This window comes from Suhomyces tanzawaensis, assembly GCF_001661415.1.
Source record: "Suhomyces tanzawaensis NRRL Y-17324 unplaced genomic scaffold CANTAscaffold_6, whole genome shotgun sequence".
Lineage (NCBI taxonomy): Eukaryota > Fungi > Ascomycota > Pichiomycetes > Serinales > Debaryomycetaceae > Suhomyces > Suhomyces tanzawaensis.
In genome coordinates this window covers 375721-397799 of record NW_017963641.1, presented here as the reverse complement: position 1 = coordinate 397799, position 22079 = coordinate 375721, and the positions used below count along the sequence as shown (strand labels likewise).

The window sequence follows — 22079 nt, the reverse complement described above, 5'->3', positions numbered from 1 at the left end:
TAGAAACCAAAAAAAGAATGCCTTCAGCCAGATTCGAACTGACGATCTCCTCATTACTAGTGAGGTGCCTTACCAACTTGGCCATAAAGGCAGGGAAAGTGGAAATCTCCTGGGGGTGAGTCGAACACCCGATCTCAAGATTACTTTGAGTTAACATTACAGTCTCGCGCCTTAGCCAGCTTGGCCACCAAGAGTGATTTCTGATGTCTGAGATTTGCTTAGCTTCCATTATGGGTACAACGTGTGCTTACTAATCGCTTACCAAGAAGGGCCCGTTTCGAAAGGATACCAAATCTACCTAGGTTTTGATTGAACGTTTCTACCCAAAGTTTACTTTGGGCTTCGAAACCAACAAGAGATTAAGAAATAAGATCGCTGGTTACACCACCCACTTGAAGAAGCGTATTCAAAAGGGTCCAGTTAGAGATCTCTCTCTACAGCATCCACCAGCCTTATCTTGGTGAATTCAATCAGAGCCATTTAAACAACACAAATAAGACTGTAAAGCAGATCAGATATGCTCCCACATAAAAATGCAAAAATCTGTCTGTTTGAGTATGTTCTCTCCTTTACCATTTATTTCGTCTTAAATGATACTCAGTCAGTAATGTTGTAATAAGTATATATTATTGGCCGTACAGTTTACTTGGCTGAGGTATGCTCTCTGCGTCCCACGCCTTGCTCTAGGGTTCTTCCGGCTGAGTATGCTCTCTGTATTCTACGCGGCCACGTGGCACGTGCGTTGCCTCTGCAGGACCGCCCCACTACAATCACTTGGCGAGTCACCAGCATGCACAGTTGTGGCTTGGACGGGCTAACGGGCTAACGGACAACGCTCGATCTCGGCCATCTCAGCTATTTCGGGAACACTCACCGGCTACACGGTTTGACATGTAGGATACATCCCAATGTGTCCATCGGTTCTAAACCTAGATCCCGTGCCTTCTAACTTGTAATCCTCCCCCACATCTGAGTGTCAATGTCAAAGCCGAGCTCTTGACAGTGCATTTATAAAGGATGTGCCAAGCTACCGCAAAACTGTTACTCCTCCCAGCTAGGGCGGAGAAATAGAGCAATAACGCTAGTATAATACTGTCGGGTCGTTGCACCCATCGTATCTGAGGATCATCGCTGGTGGGCACCTACCACCGATACGGCTGGCAAACCTACCAATTCCCCTTGTGCACTGAGATCTGATTTTTGTCTGGAGATGCCCACATGAATGGTGTCAGTTCCAGTCTATTCTGGCCCAGCGCATACCCTCCGTCCAGTCCATGAAGCCAACTAGATAAACAAATCATCCCATCTAAGTCAAATCCCGTGGTTCATTTCGTGGGTTGCTCGGGTCTGCTTACGTAATCGCATTCTCGCCACCCCATACTTCACCTGATCTTACCCCAGTACCACAGAAGCCCTCGCCGCATCAGCAGAGGTATGTCAACTGAGACAACCACAGAGACAAAGCAGACGGCGCAGACGACGCAGACGACACAGACCACCCCAAGCACCTCGCTTTCCCCATCCAATGATAACGCAAACGGACACAAAGAGATCAAGAAGAAACCACCTGTAAGGTTCACCAACGACACCATCGATAATGAAGACATGAACAAGAAGAAGAAAAAGGTGACGATATTCCACCCTGAGACTCCTTTCGACGAAAGAAACAAGGAGTCTGCCTCTCCATCCCCTAGCGAATCGTCGTCCTCCGACGAGTCGACCAATTGAACTATATCTACACCAGTAACTAAAAATATCCTAATAATGTGTATTAACTTTTGGTCGGGTATCAAATTAGGGACGATAAAAGCCAAACCAGGTTAAATGAGTATGCAAGTATGTATTAGAAATGAACGGACATCAACGAATGGACCACAAGAATCGATTGTAGTAGAACCATTTGTGTGAATTATGCGAAGTAAGGATGCTATGCTCCAGTCTGTGGGGTATTACTCGGGGTTGGTAATCTTCAAGATCCGCCGAGAATAGTCAACATCGTCATTTAATGACTTGTTGCTGTCGTTGTTGGTGGTCATGAACATGGTTCTGGGATCTAACCTGGTGTCCAATTCGTCGATTGGGAACATGGTCACATCCCCTTGGCTGGGTTCGGCATATTTGCCAGGGATCAACTTCTTTCTCGATGAGCTTCTCCCGACCCCATTAGGATCGTCGGTGGTATGGTTTCCACCGGTCAAGACATTGACAGAGTTGAAGAGCGAAAGAATGGACTTGCTGGAGTTGTCCCTCTTCAATTGGGAGTTGGACCCAACCGATCCACTCTTGGAATGAGGAAATGAGCCTGCAATTGTTTTGGCATTTCCAATAGAAAGTTCGTCTGACGAGTATTGGTTCTCCTCGTCAGTGAATCCATCATGCTCGTCATCCTTGCGCCTGCCTGCTGCTCCGCAGCAGCAGCAGTAGAGAATTCCTGAAATTAATCCCAAGACAACAAGACCAACAGCAGTGAAAGTACCTGCAACTTTACCCTTAGAATCGAAGAAGGAATTCTTGTTGTCTTGTGCGGGAGGCGTCAGGGACGATGGTGACGAGTTGTTGGAGGTAGGTGCCAGGGTGACGTATTCGGTCCTGACCACCTGGGTCTGGGATGCACCATCTACGGTTTTGATCGAATAGATGGTGGTTGCGGAAATCTTGTTTTCTGAGGACGAACTGCTCGAGGAGCTTGACGAGCTGGACGATGTAGAAGACGAGGAAGACTCGGACGAGGAGCTCGAGGATGAAGTGGAGCTCGATGAGCTGGATGAGCTTGACGAGCTAGACGAGCTGGAGCTGGATGAGCTGGATGAGCTGGATGATGGTGACTGGGTCAACACCATGGTGCTCTCGACAGTTCTGCTAGTTTCCCTGGTGTTGGTGACCTGGGTGGTCCGGGTCACCAAGGTAGTGTCATCGTTGTCCTTGGTGGAGGATGTGGATGAGGATGTCGTTCTTGAGGTTGTGGATGTGGACGAGGTGGAGGTGGAGGTACTGGAAGAAGCACCCACGGTGGCTGATGGGGAGCCGATCACCAAGTAGCCATAGTAGCCGTCTTTGGCACACTTTTCGCTTGGGAACCCTGGACACGGATCGTCACAGTTGGAGCTAGAGACGGTATCCAGAACCACCTGGTTGGAGCACCAGCAGTTATTGCCCTGGACAATGGCCACGGCAGCATTCCTTTGCGAGCAGTAGGTGTTACAGAACCCGTTGGACATGAACTGATCCGAGGTCTGGGAGCTGCCCACGTTTTGGGTGGCACAGAAGTTGAGGCTAAGAGCCGACGCTAAGGCGGCATGGAGGAGAACGAGCCAAAGCATGAGGAGTCTAGTGAGTGCCTGGGATGGTGGACAAGATCACCACGGCTGAGGTGTTTAGAATGAAAATTACTAAGATCCCACCACTCTTAAAATAGCTCCGAAGGGATGGATCAGATGATATGCGAAATGCAGTCCGGGAGGGTAGTTGCCAGAAAAGTGGGTGGCTAGCACTTAAATAAGCTGGTTTGCCGGGAGGAAGGACGCTGGCGGTGGAGGTCGAGGATGGCAAGGATGGAAAATGTCACGGCTGTCTCTACCACCTTATTACTGAAACCAGTGAGATGCAATGCGAGCTAGCACAGAGTTCAAGTGCACGTTGGATTTTTTTAATTGCGAGATATCACCGGGTTTATAATGGCAGGGGCAGGTGCCAAACGGGGCCACAAGTGGGATCGGGAACAATCCAAGTGTAGTCTGTGGTCCCACAGTGGCAGCATGCGGTGATCTTCGTCCTGGAACCGTAATCCGACCGATCCGACCGCACCCTGCTCGCGATAACCAAACATGAATTTCCTTTATAGGACAATGAAAAATAGCCACCGCCTTATGTCCGATGGGTAGGGGGTTGGCATGCCCGTTGGAAGACCCTGGTGAAACTCCGTGATCCGAGGGAGCACGGAAGCCCAGCCCTCTGTGCAACGGGGTCGTGGGTGTGGCTTCGGAACTGTTCCTGGTCCGTGCCTGCGCTTCTACGGGGATGATCTCGGAGACTACGAGGGTGCAAGGAGGGGCAAGGTTGGTCCAAGTGCGAATTTCAGGGTAGCCTCCAGTAAATGGCACCACCTCACCCGTGGCGCATCAGATTCTTGGTCCTGCTCCACAAACACCCGATGCCTCCCAAACCGTCTGCTGGGTCCTGTCCGGACCAATAACAATGTCTCAGACCCTGCCCATTGCGGAAATGTAATTGAAGTGTTTATATCTCTGGGGCGCGGCTCGCAACCATTGCTATGCACCTAGGCTTCGCTGGAACAACTACTGGGTCGTTAGGTTTCAGGGGACCACATTCGTGTTTAAAGTTGCAGTCCTTGCTGTGGGGTATACAGTTTAGGATGCAAAATGTGGCAATTGGGTATGCGTCTGAACTACATTCTGGACACCGTTTGGTCGTTAAATCGTTATATTATCCATCGATGTGTCAAAGCGCACGAGCTAGGATGCTCCGCTCTATCATGTGGTTGCGGGTGTGCTTGTCGATCCCTTCTGTGATCTTGTTCTCTCTGGCCTTGATTCGGGCGCCCTGGTATTTTTTCCGTTGGATCTTTTTGTAGCGAAGAATGTAATCGGTGGGTACTTCCACTTCTTCCGGATCCCCCAAAAAGTCCAATATCTCCTGAGGTGGGATCGCCAGAAGCCTGTGTGTAGGACGGATTGCCAACATTGCTTTCATTTCATCCCATTTGATCTTCTCTTGTTGCGTCATCTCCGTGTGTAGTGGTGCTATCTTTGAGCTATACTTGTTCGAATACTCGATTTTGGCTTCGATTACATCCATTCTATCGCCAACAATTCTCCTGATTATCTTGTAATTTTCCGGCATGCTTTGCTTCTCGTTATCATAATGAGTGATTTCTCGTGGCAATTTTAACGCCATGGTTGCCTCATGTATCATTCCCTTGATCATGAAAGCCGAACACTTGAGGTCAGCCGAGGTAATCATCTCCTCAATCATATCCTTGTAGATTCTGGGTGAATCAACAGGGCCCTGTATCTTGGGTACTAAATTAAAGTAGATGCTCAACATCAAGTATGGCTTGTTGTGAGTTATGTGGTTATTTTTCCTAATTGATTCGATCAATGCCTTGAGTGTATATTGATCGATGGCAAGATTGCTTGCCCCCACAAATAACCACAATTTTTCAAGCTCTCCATTATCTTGGAGATTGTTGAGGGGCCTCAAATTAAGCCCCCTATGATATATGACTTTGTTCAAGAGTTTACTGTCGTCATGCCATGCCTTTTGATTCAAATCTGTATTGATGAACTTTATCAATTCTGTGGTGTCTTTGGTGGTGCTAGCAAAATCATCGAGAATTTTAATAATTAAATTTTTCAGAATCAAAAGATCAATCAGCTGGATCTTGGTAAGAAATATCTCCCTTAAGAAAATGTTGTTAATAGCGTCATAGACCCTATTGTATGTAGAAAGGTTGATTTCAATGTTCAAATCTCGACACAACTTCAAGTACTTCATGATTATCTGGTATGTATTGGTGTTAGAACGAATTCTGGAGTGTATTTGACACAATTTCAATAGATTGTTGATTGTGTCGATATTAGGTTTATGGCCATCCTTATTCATGACCAATAACAACTCTCTTGCAAACGAACTCTGGTGCTTGTCAAACCCAAAGTACTTAATGAGATAATTATACGTATGCACTGACCTATATGGCCTGAACTCCTCATTGGTCAACTTATGGGTGTAGAGTAAGATCTCAGCAATGATTCCACTAGAGAGGGACAGTGAGTTCTTATAATGAAATCGAGTATGAGTCAAGACATAAATATACTCTTGAAAGCTTTGCTTTGTTAAGGGTTGTGGTATTGGTGGTACCTCCTCATAATAATCTGTTGGCCATGAGCTCTGCATCCTACTACTTTCATGTTCCTGTTGGTGTAGCAAATGGTTCTTACTAAGTGCATTATCCTTGTTCGCCCCCCTTAACTTGCTAGGTGTAAGCAGAATCAATGTATCCATCATCTTCTCGAAGAGCATCCTATCTTGCAATAAAAATACATTGATCTGCTTAGAGTTAGACTTTCGAGTCCAATTGAGGATAGCAGTGTCGTCATCGTATTTGGGCAAATCGTCGTTAAAAATCTTTAAATTGGGTATCCCTAAGGGCTCTAGAAAATCTCGATATAGTTTTGTTTGGTATTTATGCAAGTATTGTTGGGGATCTTCGATATGCTTTGAATTAGGTCTATTGATGATTTTTGAAGATTGATCCTTGGTCAGAGGTTTCACCTTTGATGCAGAAACATGGTTATTTGTAAACGATTTGATCTGCCGTGCTGATCGTCCTATACGCGAGATCGTATCTCGTATAGAATTCATGTAAGGTATAGTACAGTTAGCTATGACCCGAAAACTTTTCAGGTGCCTATCTGTCAGGTGATCTATTTATCACGTGATCGATGTTATCCACCGCTATTTTTTCTCTCAACATCATCGATGACATATCATATTATCACCTACAATGTCTTCACCTCAAAGAGAAGGGTTCAGTATCCCAGCTTCCATCTCCCATGCTGCTCTCGGTCAAGTTACAAACAAGTCCTTAGGTGTTAGATATAACTGTGCTCAATGTGCCGCTTCTTTTTCTTTGAGCAAGAACGATGCCATCAGATGTAAGGAATGTGGTCACAGAGTCATTTACAAGGCTAGAACTAGAAGAGTCGTGCAATTTGAAGCTCGTTAGATGCTTTACTGTCACTTGAATATCATTATTCGTTTATGTCCATGATTCACCGTGTGTTGAAAAAAGAGATAACATCGAATGAAAATCTTAGTCTGGCTGGAACGAGAAGAATCAATGTGATGGATAAAACTTTTTCGGCTAAGTCTGGTCTAGGAAATAGCATCGTTCGTTCCATCCCCTCGATGCCGCTGGATATTTGATTGTGTATTATAGAATTAAAAGTAATTTATTGTCGAAGTGTAGAGGTTAGGATCAAGATATTTCACGTATGAAGTGATATAGTTGTTGTTTTAGCCATTCATCGTTTTTGCCTCATTACACTTGATAGGTGTTACACCAATTTGAATAGGAACCTACTATCACTATATCTATCTTACATAATTCTTGAAACAAGTTTGTTGAAGCTTAGTGAATACTATTAAATTTGTCTGTTTGGCGAAAACTGACAAGTTTCAATGTTAGGATTTGATTCTACTCGGATAGTTAACAAATTTTCAAAATTTTCGAAACTTTCAATAATTATATAAATTCACAAAACATCAGCAATTACAGACCTAACTATTTTTTCAATCAAAATATCTCACATAATCAAACTAAAAAGGGAGTATAATTACGACAAGGAGGAACATGATATGCTTAAATATTAAACAACTTCATCTGAGATCAGTATGCATGAGGGAGTATCTAGTTAGAAATTATCATACTTAGCTTGTAATCCAATGTGTGTAATTAAGTAGAGTTTCTAACTTTGAAGTGAAAATACACGTAGTAGAGCTCACTTATTTTGCACAGAACCCAAAGCTACTGGTATTTAACTTGTTAATTATTAAGTTCAGAGTAGATTTATCGTTCATCCGTTTGGGAGGTGGCGAACTAACCGTATTCCAGATGGAATACAACTTTTTTTTTTGCTAATGGGCAGTATATTATAATCTACTGACTATATACCTATTGCAATGGGTAGCACACCATTATGGTCAAACTGTTATAATTTAATTAATTTTTGAATTCAATTTTGTTTTTTGATGATTTTTTGCAACTTGGTGCGCAACAGAGGGCACCTTGTAGAAGCAGCTCATGTTAGATAAAATTTTTCATTAGGAACTTTGGCTGGACAAGAGGAAAGACAATTGGTTGGTGGTTGGAGGACGAGCATGGGCCTCCCCTTGTGCTCGTCGTTGTACCCATAACCTCCAAAGAGTCTCAATCAACTTGTCCAATTTGAAATAGTTGTATCATTTATAATCTGCACCAGTGGGGCGACTAAGCTTCGTATGTTGCGAAGTTCTTCTGGGATCCTGAGGATTTCCCACGAAAGGGTTTGTTGGCGTGAAAACATGAAAGGTGAAAAGTTGCGAAACTAAGTGAGACCTTAAGAAGTCATGACATATGACTCCTAACATGATTGTTTCATCTTGGACTAACCTTTTTAACCTGATTAGACTTATTCCTTTTGCAACAGAACCACCAATTGATCCTGTATAAAACTTTAATGATTACGTAATTGATCAATAGTTGTAATACGGTTCAATAATATCAAAAATTTCACAAGCAAGAAACAGGTCCCTTGGCCCAGTTGGTTAAGGCGCGGTGCTAATAACGCCGAGATCAGCAGTTCGATCCTGCTAGGGACCATTTCTTTCCAGGGCGTGTGGCGTAGTTGGTAGCGCGTTCGCTTAGCATGCGAAAGGTCTCCGGTTCGACTCCGGACTCGTCCATTTTTCTTAAGTTTTTGCACCTATAGACTTTTAAATGCTACGTTTCTTTTGAAATTCAATTCTATATACTAGGGTTACTGTTGGATCCATGACCTTCCAAATTTGTTAGCGGTGTAATTGAGGGTCTTCCATGGGCACATTGGAAAGGCAAATGACACTGCTGTAGCATCTGTATCATGTTATTCATGTCACTTTTGCTCAATTCGTCGCCGAACATAATTGAAGACCGACACGCTTTGGAATTGAATAGCGTAACAATAATTCGGGGAAGATGTTGAACCATTCGAAACCATTCATCTTTCGATACATTTATGTCCTCTTGCTTGATTTGATTGTCCAAATCATACAAGTGTTGAATTAAACAGAATTTAAGGAACTCATTATCCATAGTCTTCTGAATGATTATATGAGGTAAATGGGTTATTATCACCATATTACCCACAATACGGTAGCGAATTCCGTAAGAGTTTAAGTTCTTCTCAAATCGTGTGAACAACTCCTGCTCTGTTTCAAGGACTCGAATTTGAATAGAATCGACCAACTTCAACAGTATATTTATACTTGGGTCTAGTGCTTGCAATATAAAGTCCTTAAGTAAACCTTCTATCCTTACCCGTTCGTCACATGCATGTTGGTCAAGAATCGCTAAAATTGGTGAATGTGAAGAACCTTCCTTGTAGGTTGGGTTATCGATCTTGATTAAAATGAATTTTCTATCAACTTGACCTACAATATGATATCCTTGCAATAGATCTTTTCGACTTAATTGAAATCCCACTGGTATCTCAGGATACAAAGTATCATCTTCATCTTCACAAGAGTGATTGGGGCTAACAAGATTGCTACTTTCAAAATTAGGCATTGGTGGGGCAAGATTCAACAGATTGCATTTAAGGTTCATTGAAGGTGAAGCTTGGAAATACTTCAAATTTGAAACCGTATTTTTTGTTGGAGACCCTTGCCGACTAGGAGAACTAATTTTAGGATTAGTCCTTCGAGTGGGTGAGGTCGGATTAGATCTAGTGCGTTTTGCCCTGGGGTCCGGACTTAAAAGCATGCTCGTGCTTAACCTCTCGACTTGGTATCCTTGTGAAGAAAGAAAACGTTCGAAGACCCTTTCCACCATTTTGAAGATCACATCAGAATTCTTGTAGTAAAAGCCCCTGATATCGTCATGAATCAAGTCTTCCAATTTGGTCTCGGTGATGAAGTTTAACAAGAAAATGGGGTACTTGTAAAAATGACGCTTCGATTTCGTCGGACTTGAATCGTTGGCATCAAGCATGGTCTGAGTGAGCCATCTGTTGATCGCTTTCAACTGATTTGAGGGAAGAATCACGCCTCTTCCATTGATAAATATATACTGATGAGATTTCGAACTGATGCATGATTTTCCAATCACTCCACTGAGCTTAAAGGGATCGAACGTGTAATTGATGGACTCAAATGAAGGTAAAACTGACTTTCCAAACAAGTTCCTTATTATAGATGAGTACTTCTCTGATGACTTAATACCCAGGTCAATCAAAATGATGCAGTCAAGGGCATTTAAAGTGTAGTTAGTCTTGTAGACTTCCATGCGAATACCCGAGTATCTGCACAAAACACGAAGCAAAGATTGCTTGATGCTTTCAATTGTCCTATACTCAGGTACTTGCATCTGTTGCTTTCTTCTGACAGGCACACTTGAGAAGAGGTTGGTGACGGTAACGGAGGTACCTGACTCACCGAGATCGCCAATCTGGAAGAAATTGGCAAGCTCGAGCTCTTCGAAGGGTTCAACTGAGCCATCCCATGACTTGTATGGCTTCAGGCCCTTTTGTTTTGAGACAATTGTGAGATTACTGATGGCACGTAATGAGTGCAATGCCTCGCCCCGAAACCCAAATGTCGTAATTATTTGGTCCCTCTCGTGGAACTTGGAGGTATGGTATCTACTTCCAACACTGGCTAGGTCGCTTGGAGCAATTCCTGTGCCGGTATCTTTTACTAAAACACTTAGCGATTGGAAGTCTAGCTTGATGATGATCTCGGAGGCACCTGCGTCGGCACTGTTTTCCACCAACTCTCGGATGGCGTCTTCATATGTCCTGATTGTCACTTGTGACTGTAACAGTTCCTGTAACGCGTCATCTAGCTTGACGATCTGTGGTGCCATATCATGTTCGATGGATTTGGAATCACTCTTGGATCATGAATCGCAACCTTCCGTTTTGGGCCAGTTGCCCTGCGAAAGAAGTACAAGCAAATTGTCATAATTATCATATTATCATTAATCTATATATCACCAGATCCGTTTGATGAAGCCAGCCATGCCCTTCTCTTGGCCTCTATAGGCTACATTTGGTAAGGACAACCAAAGTACCAACATTATGGAGAACATGGTTATAAATGAAGGCAATAACACGTAGGCGCCTGCAAATTGGGAAATCAAACCTACAATGAAGGGAAACAAGGCACCGCCCGAGGACCCAAATGCCGAAGTGATAGTCAACGAGACGACTTGAATCTTTCTAGGGATCAAACCCTCCAGAGCCACGTATGTGATCATCAAGGGATAAATGGGTCCAATTAAAATACCACTTAAGGTGATGGTGACAATTTCCACCCCCAAGGTAGGAATCACCCATGTGAGCAATACAAACAAGATGGCGCCCAACGCAAGAATGGCGTTTCCTCTTCTGGCACCGGTCCATCTGTGCATTGCATTGGTCAAGAAGATTCTGCCAAGCGTCAACCCGAACCAATAGCCCGAGGTGACGTATCCGATCGAGGCCCTGGTGTGGTGTCTGTAATCACGAAGATAGGTAGTGGTCCATCCACCCATGGCAACCTCAGCGCCCTGGTAGAATAACACGAACAACGAATTGATCCAGGTGGCCTTGTTTTTGAGAGCTTCTTTGGTCAAGGTTTTTGCTTCCACCGCCGAAACAATTGCTTCTGGAGGTTCGAATTGTTTGAGCTGGTCTTCCCCATAAGCAAATGCAAAGTAGGCGTTCACAGCACACACCGAGACGGCTATCGCCAAAATAATATAGAAATAATGCCACCTGATCCCGGCCTCAACAAATGCCGTTGCAACCAATGGCGACACCGACGCCCCCAATCCATATATCCCATGGAAATATCCCAATGCTACAGACGAATTGTCAAAACTACTGACAAATACGTTTAGCTGGGCTATAACTATACCTGTTCCGACCCCACTGAAGAAAAACCCTAACACCACCACTGGATAGTTGACGCCGGAGGAGACAAGGATCGCCATGATTACCATGGACAGGCATCCGACAGCGAGTGCCGTTCTTTTAAGAGTCTGATGGATACGGTTGGCAAGAAGTGCCACAAAGATGTATCCGATGGAGGTCGAGAGCCATACCAATGCCCCTTTGGAGTAGGAGAGGTGGAATTGCATTTGGATGTACGGTAAAAGCACCCCTACCGCACCGTCACTGAATCCCGCACAAAAGGCCCAGCAACAGGCAGTGATGTACCGGTACAAGTTCTTGGATGGGTACGTGAACGTCATTTTTCTCGGCTCTGAACTGGAGTCTGGACTCAGCACATCGGCTTCGGTGTCATTTGCAAGTTCGAATTGTTCAACGGCAGTTTTCTCTGGTCTGGGAGCCAAGTGAAGCTCACTGGGACGGTATTCCAAAGGTGGTCTTTTTTCTGGTTTAGAGGTATTTTCGAAGTAGGACATGGTGGATATTTCTGCTTCGTCCATTGGTGTCTCCACCACCTCTTGGGTGGAAGAATGCACCTGGTCCTCTTTCTTATCAGACTTTATGGACATACTCGACACAGATAATACCGGAAACCTATAGGTACTTATACTGAGTTCATGCTACAGCGAACGGCTTTATAATCTGTGGGGTGCCTTTCGGGATCAGGTCGCAATTTGGGGGTTTTCCCGAAGGCACAACCTGCACCCGCCTCAGTCTAGACATGCTTGAAGTGCTGGTGGCGGCTGGTGGGGTTAATTCACTGCGGAAAACCGAAAATCCTACCGTTGCATGGAATACCCAGAAAATGGGGAAGGAGGGGACAAAGTCCGGAGGGCAAAAAATTGGGGACTTGAGCCAAGTCCCCGTAGAGTTGCTTCGAAGAGTCTGTCTACTAGGGAAGTACTACTCAATGGATTGCGATAGGTTGGTTGTATCGAGAGAAATGGTGCGGGAGAGAGTTCCGTAAATATTTTCGATTTGTCATTGTCTCCACGCGGGGTGGAGGCGCGACTTGATCCCGCCTGCATGCTCATCGCAAAACTTCCGTAGGAAGTGGGGCAATGTAAGGCAGTAAAACCAGTCCAATCTGGGATCAGGTATACCTGGGCATGCAGGGCGTAAGCATAATTAACCTCAGGACCAACTTCGGAAGCAACGCGGGCCGCCAATCGGCAACAAGCTGGGTGCTAGAGTTGTAGTAAGGATGTTTAGAGTTGTAGGAGCACAGTCTGATTTGTGACTCTATCTGACACTTTCTCCAGATAATATGTTTGTCACTTGTGGGGAATAAAAGGATGGTGATTTGAAGTGGACCGCAATATTCATCATCCTACTGAAACAGACGAAACGCAAGTTTCTGGGCCCGCGGTGCTTTTAAACCCTTACGCCAGTGGAGTAACCACTCAACCTCTGAGCTAAATTTCCCTTAAGTATTGGACTACTAATATGTTACGAGTACTTTAATGTGGATAACTCCAGATTCAGAAATGGTATAAATCCTACTCTTTAGGCGATTGTTTCTAAACCCGTCCTTGGTTTGATAAATTTATCTTTTCCGTATCGCTTCACTTTGTGCCCATGGGTTCACTTTCTTCGACGACTTGAATTGTAGTCTCTTCCGGAATCGGTGTATCGTAGTCTGTGTCCGTAATACCTCCCTTCCCATGGCTCCGCATTTATGGTTGAATGGTTGCGAAAGCGCACCTGTACATAGTCCGGTGCAGACATGAAAAAGTTTGTACGAATAAGCACTATCAACGGATATTATGGCCAAGAAAGATAAGAAGTCCAAGGAGGCCAAGAAGGCCAGAACTGCCGAAAAGCAGAAAAAGAACCAATCTAAGGCAGAATCTAAGGACAAGAAACTCGCCAAAAAATTGGGTGAAGACGAAGACGATCAAGATATCGATGAGATCTTGGCACAATACGCCAAAGAGCAAGAACAGTTCGAAGCAGTTCACATCGATGTCTGCAGCAAACCTTCTAGAAGATTGAATCCCACATTAGTTGCCAATCCTACTCACGGAAAGCGTGAATTAATCTTGTTTGGTGGAGAAAGTAATGATGGAACCAAGTCCCATTTCTACAATGAATTGTTTTCCTACACCATTGACAACGACACATGGAGAAAGATCGTATCGAAGAATGCACCATTGCCAAGATCGTCCCATGCTATGTGCTCTCACCCATCTGGTATTATGTTGATGTTTGGAGGAGAATTCTCTTCTCCAAAGCAGTCTACCTTTTACCATTATGGTGATACTTGGATTTTGGAAGCGGACACCAAAGAGTGGACCAAAATCGACCAAAAGAGGGGACCTAGTGCTAGATCAGGTCATAGATTGGCTGTTTGGAAAAACTACATCATCTTGTCGGGTGGATTCCGTGATTTGGGTTCATCAACCACTTATTTGAATGACATCTGGTTATTTGATATAACTTCCTATAAATGGACTCAAGTCGAGTTCCCACCTAACCATCCTATACCTGATGCCAGATCCGGTCATTCGTTTATTCCTTATGCCGATGGTGTCGTTTTGTACGGTGGATACTGTAAGGTCAAGGCCAAGAAGGGATTGCAGAAGGGTAAGGTTTTAACCGATTGTTGGTTATTGAAGATGAAGTCAGATCCAAAGAGCATAAGATTTGAAAGAAGAAGAAAACAAGGTGCAACACCAACACCCAGAGTTGGGTGCTCTTTAGTGTACCACAAGAATAGAGGAATAATGTTCGGCGGTGTGTACGATTACGACGAAAGTGAAGAACAGTTGGACTCCGAGTTTTACAATCAATTGTACTCTTACCAAATTGAGACCAATAGATGGTACAATTTGACATTGAAACCAAGAAGAGCAAAGAAACAACAAGTCAAAGAAAACAAGTCTCGTGACGAGGATTTGGAAGACATCTTGAATAGCATTTTGGCTAAGGCCAAATTAAATGATGAAGATGACGAGGAAGATGCTGGTGAGTTGTCTCAGATCGAAAAGCTCAAGCAATTAGAAGAGCAAGAAGAAAAGTTCGATGAAGAAATGGTCGAGTATCCGATGATGAACCAATACCCACATCCTAGATTCAATGCCACTACATGTGTGGTCGATGATCATTTGTACATCTATGGTGGTATTTTCGAAAGAGGAAATTCCGAGTTTAATTTGGACTCATTCTATGCGATTGACTTGGGTAAACTAGATGGTGTCAAGGTCTTCTGGGAAGATTTATCTGAGTTAGAGAAGGAGGAAGTGAACTCTGACGATGAATATGATGAAGAGGATGACGAAGAAGACGAGGACGAGGAAGATGAGGAAGGAAACGACGAAGACGACGACGATGAAGAACCAGAAGAGGAAGAAGAAGAAGAGGAAGAGGAAGATGAAATTCCAGATCCAAGACCTTGGTTGCCACATCCTAAGCCATTCGAAAGCTTGAGGGCATTCTACGTGAGAACAGGTGCCCAATTCTTAGAATGGGCCATTTCAAGTAACAGAGAGGCCAGGGGTAAATACTTGAAGAAGGCTGCTTTCGACTTGTGCGAAGGTAGATTCTGGGAAAGAAGGGAGCAAGTCAGCATTGCCGAAGACAATTTGGAAGAAATGGGAGGTGTTGGTGAAGTGGTTGAGAAAGACCTTACCAAGGCCACAAAGAGAAGATAAAGGGTATTCGGTCTATTTATAATTTATTAGATATCATTAACTAATGTACAAAGAAATATAGGGCCTGAGGCTATGCAAAATGAATACCAACTTGATGGAAAGCGTACAACAACTTCAAGAAGTCAGTTTGATCCAACTTAGATGCTCTCTTGTCAGAGAAGCCGGTCTCAGTTAAGACCTGTTCAATCTTGCTCTTGACAACATCGGTCATAGATGCTTTGTCATCGACCATGGCGTCGTCGTTGGTAGCCAAAAAAGTTTTGTAGTTCTTCTCCAAAATTTCGAGCACGTTATTGGATTTGAAACCGGCGGCGATAGTTTTGTTCTTTCTGACGAAAACAATACGCAACAATCCATCCCACTCATTGAAATCGATATTGGGTCTTGGGTTCTTTACTTCTATACGAACCACAGAAGATTCAACTTGAGGTGGAGGACGGAAGTTATTCTTACCGACCTTCATGATATGAGTGACATTAGCCCACATTTGGACATTTGCAGATAAACGACAGTACAAGGAGTCACCAGGACGAGCCAACAATCTTAAGGCGAATTCACGCTGAAACATCAAAATGCTCACTCTTGGAGGTCTTGGTTGGTTCAACAATTTGAACACTAAGGGGGACGAGATTTGATATGGGGTATTGGAGATACAGACATCGAAGTAAGGCAACTCGGTCTTCATAAAGTCTCCCAATAATATTTCCAACTTCTTTTGTTGAGGAGTTCCATGGACTCTCTTGGTCAATTCTGCTGCCATACGGGGATCCATTTCCACGGCAACAACCTTTCTGGCTTGCTCTAAAATCCTCACAGTCAAGTTACCGGTACCTGGACCAACTTCAAGCACAATGTCGCTGGGCTTGATGCCAGCTTTATCCACGATACCTTGGGCCACCAATGGGTTCTTCAAGATGTGCTGGCCCAAGTTGGTGTTAAACTTGAAAACAGAGTTCATATGCTTTTCAGCAGACACGGTGGCACCACCATTCGAAGATGTGGTGAATTTCTTGTTGGGTGCTTTGGGCATATTGACCTGGCTATCTGAGGTTGATCTCATCGCCAAATTTTGATCGAGATGGAGGGTAGTGTGCGCCCACTTGGGGTGTCTCGGCAACAGCAGAGAAGGGTCACGTGTCATGCATGTGTCACAAATCTGGTTGTGATTGGAACTATTGTTTGGATTTAGACGACCTGATCTAGCCGATACAGGCGGTACAACAACCCTTCCTACATCAAATTACGGGTCTGCAAGACGCGCGAGGCAACTTATTCCTAACTCCGCTCCTTATTAACGCGTTTGTTATTTGTGGCGTGCATAAGTGAAGGGTGTGTTTCACAAGACTCCACTAGCCGTTTCAGCAATCAACAGGCCACTTAAGAACCTCCGCAGGCCACGAGGCACCTCCCTATGAATAACAGCCCCTATGTCTGACAGTTTATCCCTTGAGCTACTGGAAATCTCATTTTCCTTTATGGATGTAGTCACCCTACCATCTGCAGACAATCCCATCAAACAATATGAGCTCTTCAAGATCAACAAGACAGTGGATGACTTATACCAGTACTTGGAGGAGTTGATGGCGGTAGTGGGACCCCTGAATGACTCGCCAACCTCAAAGCAATTGAGGTGGTACTTTGATGGTAAGGAGGCAGTCGTGAATCTACTTCAGAAAATGGAGGAAATCGACTCACTCATTGCCGACCTTTTGGACGTGACAGGCCATTTAGAGGACCCAAGCATTGCATCTCTATTGCTTGCGAAACTTGAAGATACAAGTAACCTCTTGGTGGATATCAAAAAACACGTATCCACATTGAGAAAGCACGTTAACTTTGCTGTAAGATTCACAGAAATTGATAGGATGGTTATAAAGTCCTTGGAGGCCGAAATAGATCTGTGCATGGTTTCCTTTTCTGGCCTTGCCGAGTGGAAAATATCGTCCAGCAAACCAGAATATGACCTAGAGAATGTGATCACCAAGATGAGGATTAATGACTTAGCTTTTAATACCTCTAATGACTCCATGAGGTCAATGAGACTACCAACTTTTAACGACTTTGATGACACTTTTTACGATAATTACTTAGCTCTTCTCCAAAGACTTGAGCCACTTTCTATCTCACTTGGAATTTTACCTTTTCAAATAGAGGAATTCAACAAAATGTTAGGTACTTCCTTTCCTGAAGCTAGACTAGATATTAGCACGAAACACGACAACTTGGTTTCTAAGTGGGAAGCCATGAACAAGGAAATATCAATATTAAAGCGGGACTGCTTGGACACAAAGTGGCACGAATTGTTTGAGTTTTTGATAAATGAAATTAACACTAAGTGTGAGTTAATGATCACTGGTACCCCCAAAAATCAATCTCCTAGGATTTCACAGGAATTAAATAGCACATACAAGTTGTGTTCCAATGCAATCACTCTCATTGACAAAGCCTTCAAAGAATCGATTATTTATGAGAAACCATTGGCATCCAAGTTCAACGATATCCTACTTCCTAAGTGGCAGTCTGTTAACGATGCATTGGCCCTTCCAGTCAGAAGCAGAACACCAAGATCTGTTTCTGCATCCAGTACACCCAGAGCTGAAAATCCTAGAAATGAAGAATGCAATAACAGACCCAGTACACCTCCACAGAGGGAAAAAGTGGGGTTGGGACTTGACCTTGGACTTGATATTGAAACTACGGCAATTCCATTCAGTATTCAGAAGAAGGATAGAACCAAAAACCTAAGTAACAACTACAGGACGAAGAAATTAAGATACTCACTAGCATTAACTAACACTCCCTTATACGAAAATGAGGATGACGATGAATTGACATTAGTTGTTAAGTCTCCAAACCTCAAGATGGATATTGACTCATTAAACTCCAGCATTTCCAGACTAAAAGTCAAAAAGGAGGATACTTTGGCTAGAGAATTCAATGCCCAGAGGTTCTTAAGTGACCTTTGCAATAACTTACCGCAAAAGGCTAGTAGAATACCAATGATACAATCGGACTACATTCAGAGTGGGTTGCGGGTACTCAAAAAGAAATACTCCGAAAAGCCAAGTATGCTTCCAACAATTAGCCCTGATCACCCAGTATTTCAATCACCTGAAAGGCAACAACTTAAATCACCATTGCATACGAAGAGAGAATCGAGACACCTCGGATCGCCCTTACGGTCTCCTTCCACGTTCAAGCGGGCTCTTGATAACGAAGAAGGCTTATTGGGTGGCTTCCACAGAAACTATCGGACATCAATATCTCCATCTTTACTGGAGATGAAAGTTCCTAAGTTAACATACGACAAGAATTATCATATATCTGTGGAAAGGCCCTTTTCATCCTTAGGGTCACGATTTGATGACCATAACTTGGTGAGGTCTATTCTCGATAAACAGATATGAACTCGTCGTATGGCTCCTCAAACTGCATAAACTACATAGGCCCTGGCCAAAGTTCTCATTACTTCGTTTATTCGTAAATAAATAGACCCACTGACTATTTCTTAGCATTTTCTTCCTTGGTCATGGTTTTACTGGTGAAACCATCCAAGAAAAAGTCCCTTCCGAACAATTTGTACATCCAGCTCTCCTTTTCTACCTTCCACTTTTCTGATTCGTCATATTTACGGACGGTTTGTCCCTCCAATAACTCTCCTTGCTGAATCTTCTTGGTAGACTTACCTTCGAGTCTTCTGTACATTTCGATGGACGGTATGACAATGAACGGAATAGAGAAGAGAATCAAGTAGATTCCTCTGTATCTCGTTTTGACGGCTGCCGGGGCCTTCTTCCAGTTGGCCTTTCCAGTTTCCACAAGTTCCTGGATGAACTCGGAGTCCTTGGGCTTCGGTTTCGGGCGAGATTCCACATCGCCTGTGGTCATGGAAACAATCTTACCTTCCTTGTGGAATGATGAGTTGTCGAACTTGCTTGGTTTTCTAGACATATGCGTAAATGATGGTTGAGAATGATACGAATGTGAAATAAGGCTCTCCAGTTGGTGGAAAGATCTGGTAGTGTTTGCAAACCACGTGATTGAGTTTCGATGTGAGAATGTTCTGGTTTTACCAGGAGAAATCATGGATGTTTGTACCACGTGACCCCTCTCGATCAACAAAACCATTTGCCTAAAATAGAACTGCCGCTTTACAAAGTATCACCATTATGTCTACTGAACAATTGTTAAACAAGTATCTTCCATCGCACCCTAAGCCAGATGGAATCAAGTTCGTCTACGGAACCGCAGGGTTCAGAATGAAGGCAACTAGCTTAGATTACGTCAATTACACCGTGGGTATTGTTGCAGCATTAAGATCAAAGTTCTTCAAGGGCCAAACTATTGGAGTAATGGTTACCGCATCGCACAACCATTTCGAGGACAATGGTGTCAAGGTGGTGGATCCATATGGCAGTATGTTAGAAACCAAATGGGAAGGTTATGCCACCAGAATTGCCAACCTGAGTCACAGTGAGTTGTTGAACACTATCAACGAGATCAGTAGGGAACTCAATATTGATTTGAATGAAAAGGCACACGTTGTGATTGCCATGGACTCCAGAGAGTCCAGTCCCGCATTAACTAAGGCATCCATTGATGGTGTCAACTCTTTGCCAAACAGTAGCGTCGAAGATTATGGATTATTCACCACTCCCCAATTGCACTACATCACCAGGACATTGAATGATCCCAAGTTTGGCGAGCCATCTGAAACTGGCTACTACTCCAAAATGGCACAGGCTTTCAAGAACATCTTCAAACTTAAGGACTCAAAAATAGACATCACCATAGACGCAGCCAACGGTGTTGGTGCGCCAAAGGTGGCTGATTTGATTGACAACTACTTATCTGCAGAAATTTCATATACATTGGTCAACGCTGATTACAAGACTCCCAATCTTTTGAACTACGATTGTGGTGCCGATTACGTCAAGACTAATCAGAGATTGCCCAAGAACGTTGACACCCCAAAGGCCAACCAGTTATACGCCTCGTTCGATGGGGATGCTGATAGATTGATTGCATACTACCAACTTCCAACTGGTCAATTCAGATTGTTGGACGGTGATAAATTGTCTACCTTGATTGCTTTGTTTTTCCAACAATTATTCAAGAATATCGACAGTTTGGACTTGAACATCGGGGTCATTCAAACTGCATATGCCAATGGATCTTCTACGAAGTATGTTGAAGATGTGCTCAAGATCCCAGTCAGGTGTACTCCTACTGGTGTCAAGCATTTGCACCACGAAGCTGAAAACTTCGACATTGGGGTCTACTTTGAAGCTAACGGTCATGGTACTGTGATCTTCTCACCCGAAGCAGAAGCCAAGATATTTGCTTACCAAGCTGGCAAACCTAAGGAAGAGGAGTCGATTGAGGTATTGAGACAATTTACTCAATTAATCAACCAAACTGTGGGTGATGCCATTTCGGACTTGTTGGCTGTGTTAGTCATCTTGCACTATTTGGACTTGTCGCCAGAAGATTGGGATAAGTCTTACCAGGATTTGCCAAACAAGTTGACCAAGGTGATTGTTGCCGATAGATCTGCGTTCAAGACCACTAATGCCGAGAGAACGTTGGTCGAGCCAGCTGGTGTTCAGGACCAGATCGACGCGTTGGTGGCCAAGTATGCTAGTGGTCGTTCCTTCGTTAGGGCTTCGGGAACCGAGGACGCCGTCAGAGTGTATGCGGAAGCCGACACCAAGGAGAACGTGGAAGAATTGTCCAGACTCGTCGGCGAGTTGGTGAAGTGATTCTTCTATCTTCTATATAGGTACGTGTAGATCAATGTTCTTATTTCGATTATGCGGAATTGTAGCGACAGACCCTACAGTGCTAGCACAACCATCAGGCTGATTGCTCAATATTCTTATTTTGTTTATGCGGTATTGTAACGGACCCTAACACCACCATTTGGCGATTGCTCAATGTCTATACAATCTATGCTCGATGCTCTTTCTTATACTCGCCTGGAGTCACTAGGTTGCTTAAGCCCCATATTCCCTTTTTCGATTTTTTGGCTTTGGCCTCGAGTCGACGGTACCACGACTCGTTGTCACCAAACTCAGCTCCTATCATACCCTCATACACCATGCCGTAGCCACCTCTCAACATCTCGGCACTCACGTCCTTCCTTCCCGTCCATTTCCACACCTGTGCCCGAGCCACCACCCGCTTGTACTGGTCGATCAGGTACGGTGTGATGGTGACGTTGCGGCCCATCACGTACTGGCGGAGCCACTGCAACGACTCTTCCGAGTGGGGCTGTGCTGGATTGCCCCAGTGGGCTCGCTCAGGGGCATCCACGCCACAGAGTCTTATCATCAACGTCTCGTCCTTGAGCTTTCTGCCAGTGGGCACTTCTCGTAACCAGCCCCAGCCAAGTAGCGCTCCACCAGGCGTGTGGTAGAACCTGAAGTTGTCACCGTCTCCTACCCTGGTGACTCTTCCGTATAGTGGACGCTGCTTCTCGATGATGCTGGAGGTAAGATCAAGGTATGTTCGGATTCTCAGAAACCGACGAAAGAGCTGGTACCCCACGAACAACGACGTGGTGGTGCCTGCCGTCAAAAGAAGCACCTGTGGATGGAATAGGCCTACCTCTGGCAGTGCTGGCGGCAGCAGCTCTCGAGCTGCCGTCTTATTGCCGTTTTCTCCCTCATCCTTGGTGAATATTCCCATGGTGTGCCATAGTGAGAATTTCCATTTGCATGGGGTTCTCAAAAAA

The 22079-nt window shown here is 44.3% G+C and overlaps 11 protein-coding genes and 4 non-coding genes across 15 annotated transcripts; 6 read left to right on the top strand and 9 right to left on the bottom strand.

The window, feature by feature from the left end:
• Positions 1-18: 18 nt before the first annotated feature.
• CANTADRAFT_t186 lies at positions 19-91 on the bottom strand. Its single transcript has one exon. It is a non-coding gene; the product is annotated as a tRNA-Thr (tRNA).
• Positions 92-105: 14 nt separating this feature from the next.
• On the bottom strand, positions 106-194 carry CANTADRAFT_t185. Its single transcript has one exon. It is a non-coding gene; the product is annotated as a tRNA-Tyr (tRNA).
• A 1755-nt stretch (positions 195-1949) lies between these two features.
• On the bottom strand, positions 1950-3218 carry WSC4 (Wsc4p; the record flags this gene model as incomplete). Its single annotated transcript, XM_020210439.1, has 1 exon — positions 1950-3218. One exon carries the CDS (start codon positions 3216-3218, stop codon positions 1950-1952), a length of 1269 nt encoding a protein of 422 aa, XP_020062976.1.
• A 1240-nt stretch (positions 3219-4458) lies between these two features.
• Positions 4459-6381, bottom strand: CANTADRAFT_54060 (uncharacterized protein; the record flags this gene model as incomplete). Its single annotated transcript, XM_020210281.1, has 1 exon — positions 4459-6381. One exon carries the CDS (start codon positions 6379-6381, stop codon positions 4459-4461), a length of 1923 nt encoding a protein of 640 aa, XP_020062975.1.
• Positions 6382-6523: 142 nt separating this feature from the next.
• Positions 6524-6745, top strand: RPC10 (DNA-directed RNA polymerase core subunit; the record flags this gene model as incomplete). The annotated part of the gene is made up of 1 exon (XM_020210284.1): positions 6524-6745. One exon carries the CDS (start codon positions 6524-6526, stop codon positions 6743-6745), a length of 222 nt encoding a protein of 73 aa, XP_020062974.1.
• A 1561-nt stretch (positions 6746-8306) lies between these two features.
• CANTADRAFT_t207 lies at positions 8307-8380 on the top strand. The gene has a single exon. It is a non-coding gene; the product is annotated as a tRNA-Ile (tRNA).
• A 10-nt stretch (positions 8381-8390) lies between these two features.
• Positions 8391-8463, top strand: CANTADRAFT_t208. Its single transcript has one exon. It is a non-coding gene; the product is annotated as a tRNA-Ala (tRNA).
• On the bottom strand, positions 8451-10642 carry MLH3 (mismatch repair protein). Its single transcript, XM_020207916.1, has one exon. The coding sequence runs from the start codon at positions 10619-10621 to the stop codon at positions 8525-8527; it is 2097 nt and encodes a 698-aa protein (XP_020062973.1). The 5' UTR covers positions 10622-10642; the 3' UTR covers positions 8451-8524.
• Positions 10643-10747: 105 nt separating this feature from the next.
• On the bottom strand, positions 10748-11992 carry CANTADRAFT_55146 (MFS transporter; the record flags this gene model as incomplete). Its single annotated transcript, XM_020210409.1, has 1 exon — positions 10748-11992. One exon carries the CDS (start codon positions 11990-11992, stop codon positions 10748-10750), a length of 1245 nt encoding a protein of 414 aa, XP_020062972.1.
• A 1464-nt stretch (positions 11993-13456) lies between these two features.
• On the top strand, positions 13457-15343 carry CANTADRAFT_54359 (uncharacterized protein; the record flags this gene model as incomplete). The annotated part of the gene is made up of 1 exon (XM_020210318.1): positions 13457-15343. The coding sequence occupies one exon, from the start codon at positions 13457-13459 to the stop codon at positions 15341-15343; it is 1887 nt and encodes a 628-aa protein (XP_020062971.1).
• A 70-nt stretch (positions 15344-15413) lies between these two features.
• Positions 15414-16373, bottom strand: DIM1 (putative dimethyladenosine transferase; the record flags this gene model as incomplete). The annotated part of the gene is made up of 1 exon (XM_020210376.1): positions 15414-16373. The coding sequence occupies one exon, from the start codon at positions 16371-16373 to the stop codon at positions 15414-15416; it is 960 nt and encodes a 319-aa protein (XP_020062970.1).
• A 439-nt stretch (positions 16374-16812) lies between these two features.
• KAR9 (Kar9p) lies at positions 16813-18723 on the top strand (the record flags this gene model as incomplete). Its single annotated transcript, XM_020208591.1, has 1 exon — positions 16813-18723. A coding segment is annotated over one exon (1911 nt), but the record flags the coding sequence as incomplete, so codon positions are not given.
• A 32-nt stretch (positions 18724-18755) lies between these two features.
• Positions 18756-19375, bottom strand: CANTADRAFT_26870 (uncharacterized protein). The gene has a single exon (XM_020207915.1). The coding sequence runs from the start codon at positions 19292-19294 to the stop codon at positions 18845-18847; it is 450 nt and encodes a 149-aa protein (XP_020062968.1). The 5' UTR covers positions 19295-19375; the 3' UTR covers positions 18756-18844.
• AGM1 (phosphoacetylglucosamine mutase) lies at positions 19132-21329 on the top strand. Its single transcript, XM_020208245.1, has one exon. It carries the CDS (start codon positions 19513-19515, stop codon positions 21103-21105), a length of 1593 nt encoding a protein of 530 aa, XP_020062967.1. The 5' UTR covers positions 19132-19512; the 3' UTR covers positions 21106-21329.
• Positions 21293-22033, bottom strand: CANTADRAFT_91300 (uncharacterized protein; the record flags this gene model as incomplete). The annotated part of the gene is made up of 2 exons (XM_020211801.1): positions 21293-21931; positions 21953-22033. The coding sequence occupies 2 exons, from the start codon at positions 22031-22033 to the stop codon at positions 21293-21295; spliced, it is 720 nt and encodes a 239-aa protein (XP_020062966.1).
• Between the last annotated feature and the right edge of the window lie 46 nt (positions 22034-22079).

Bases quoted from the DNA above. Each gene is read 5' to 3' on its own strand.
- MLH3 (XM_020207916.1), bottom strand. From the start codon at position 10,621: ATGGCACCACAGATCGTCAAGCTAGATGACGCGTTACAGGAACTGTTA.
- CANTADRAFT_26870 (XM_020207915.1), bottom strand. From the start codon at position 19,294: ATGTCTAGAAAACCAAGCAAGTTCGACAACTCATCATTCCACAAGGAA.
- AGM1 (XM_020208245.1), top strand. From the start codon at position 19,513: ATGTCTACTGAACAATTGTTAAACAAGTATCTTCCATCGCACCCTAAG.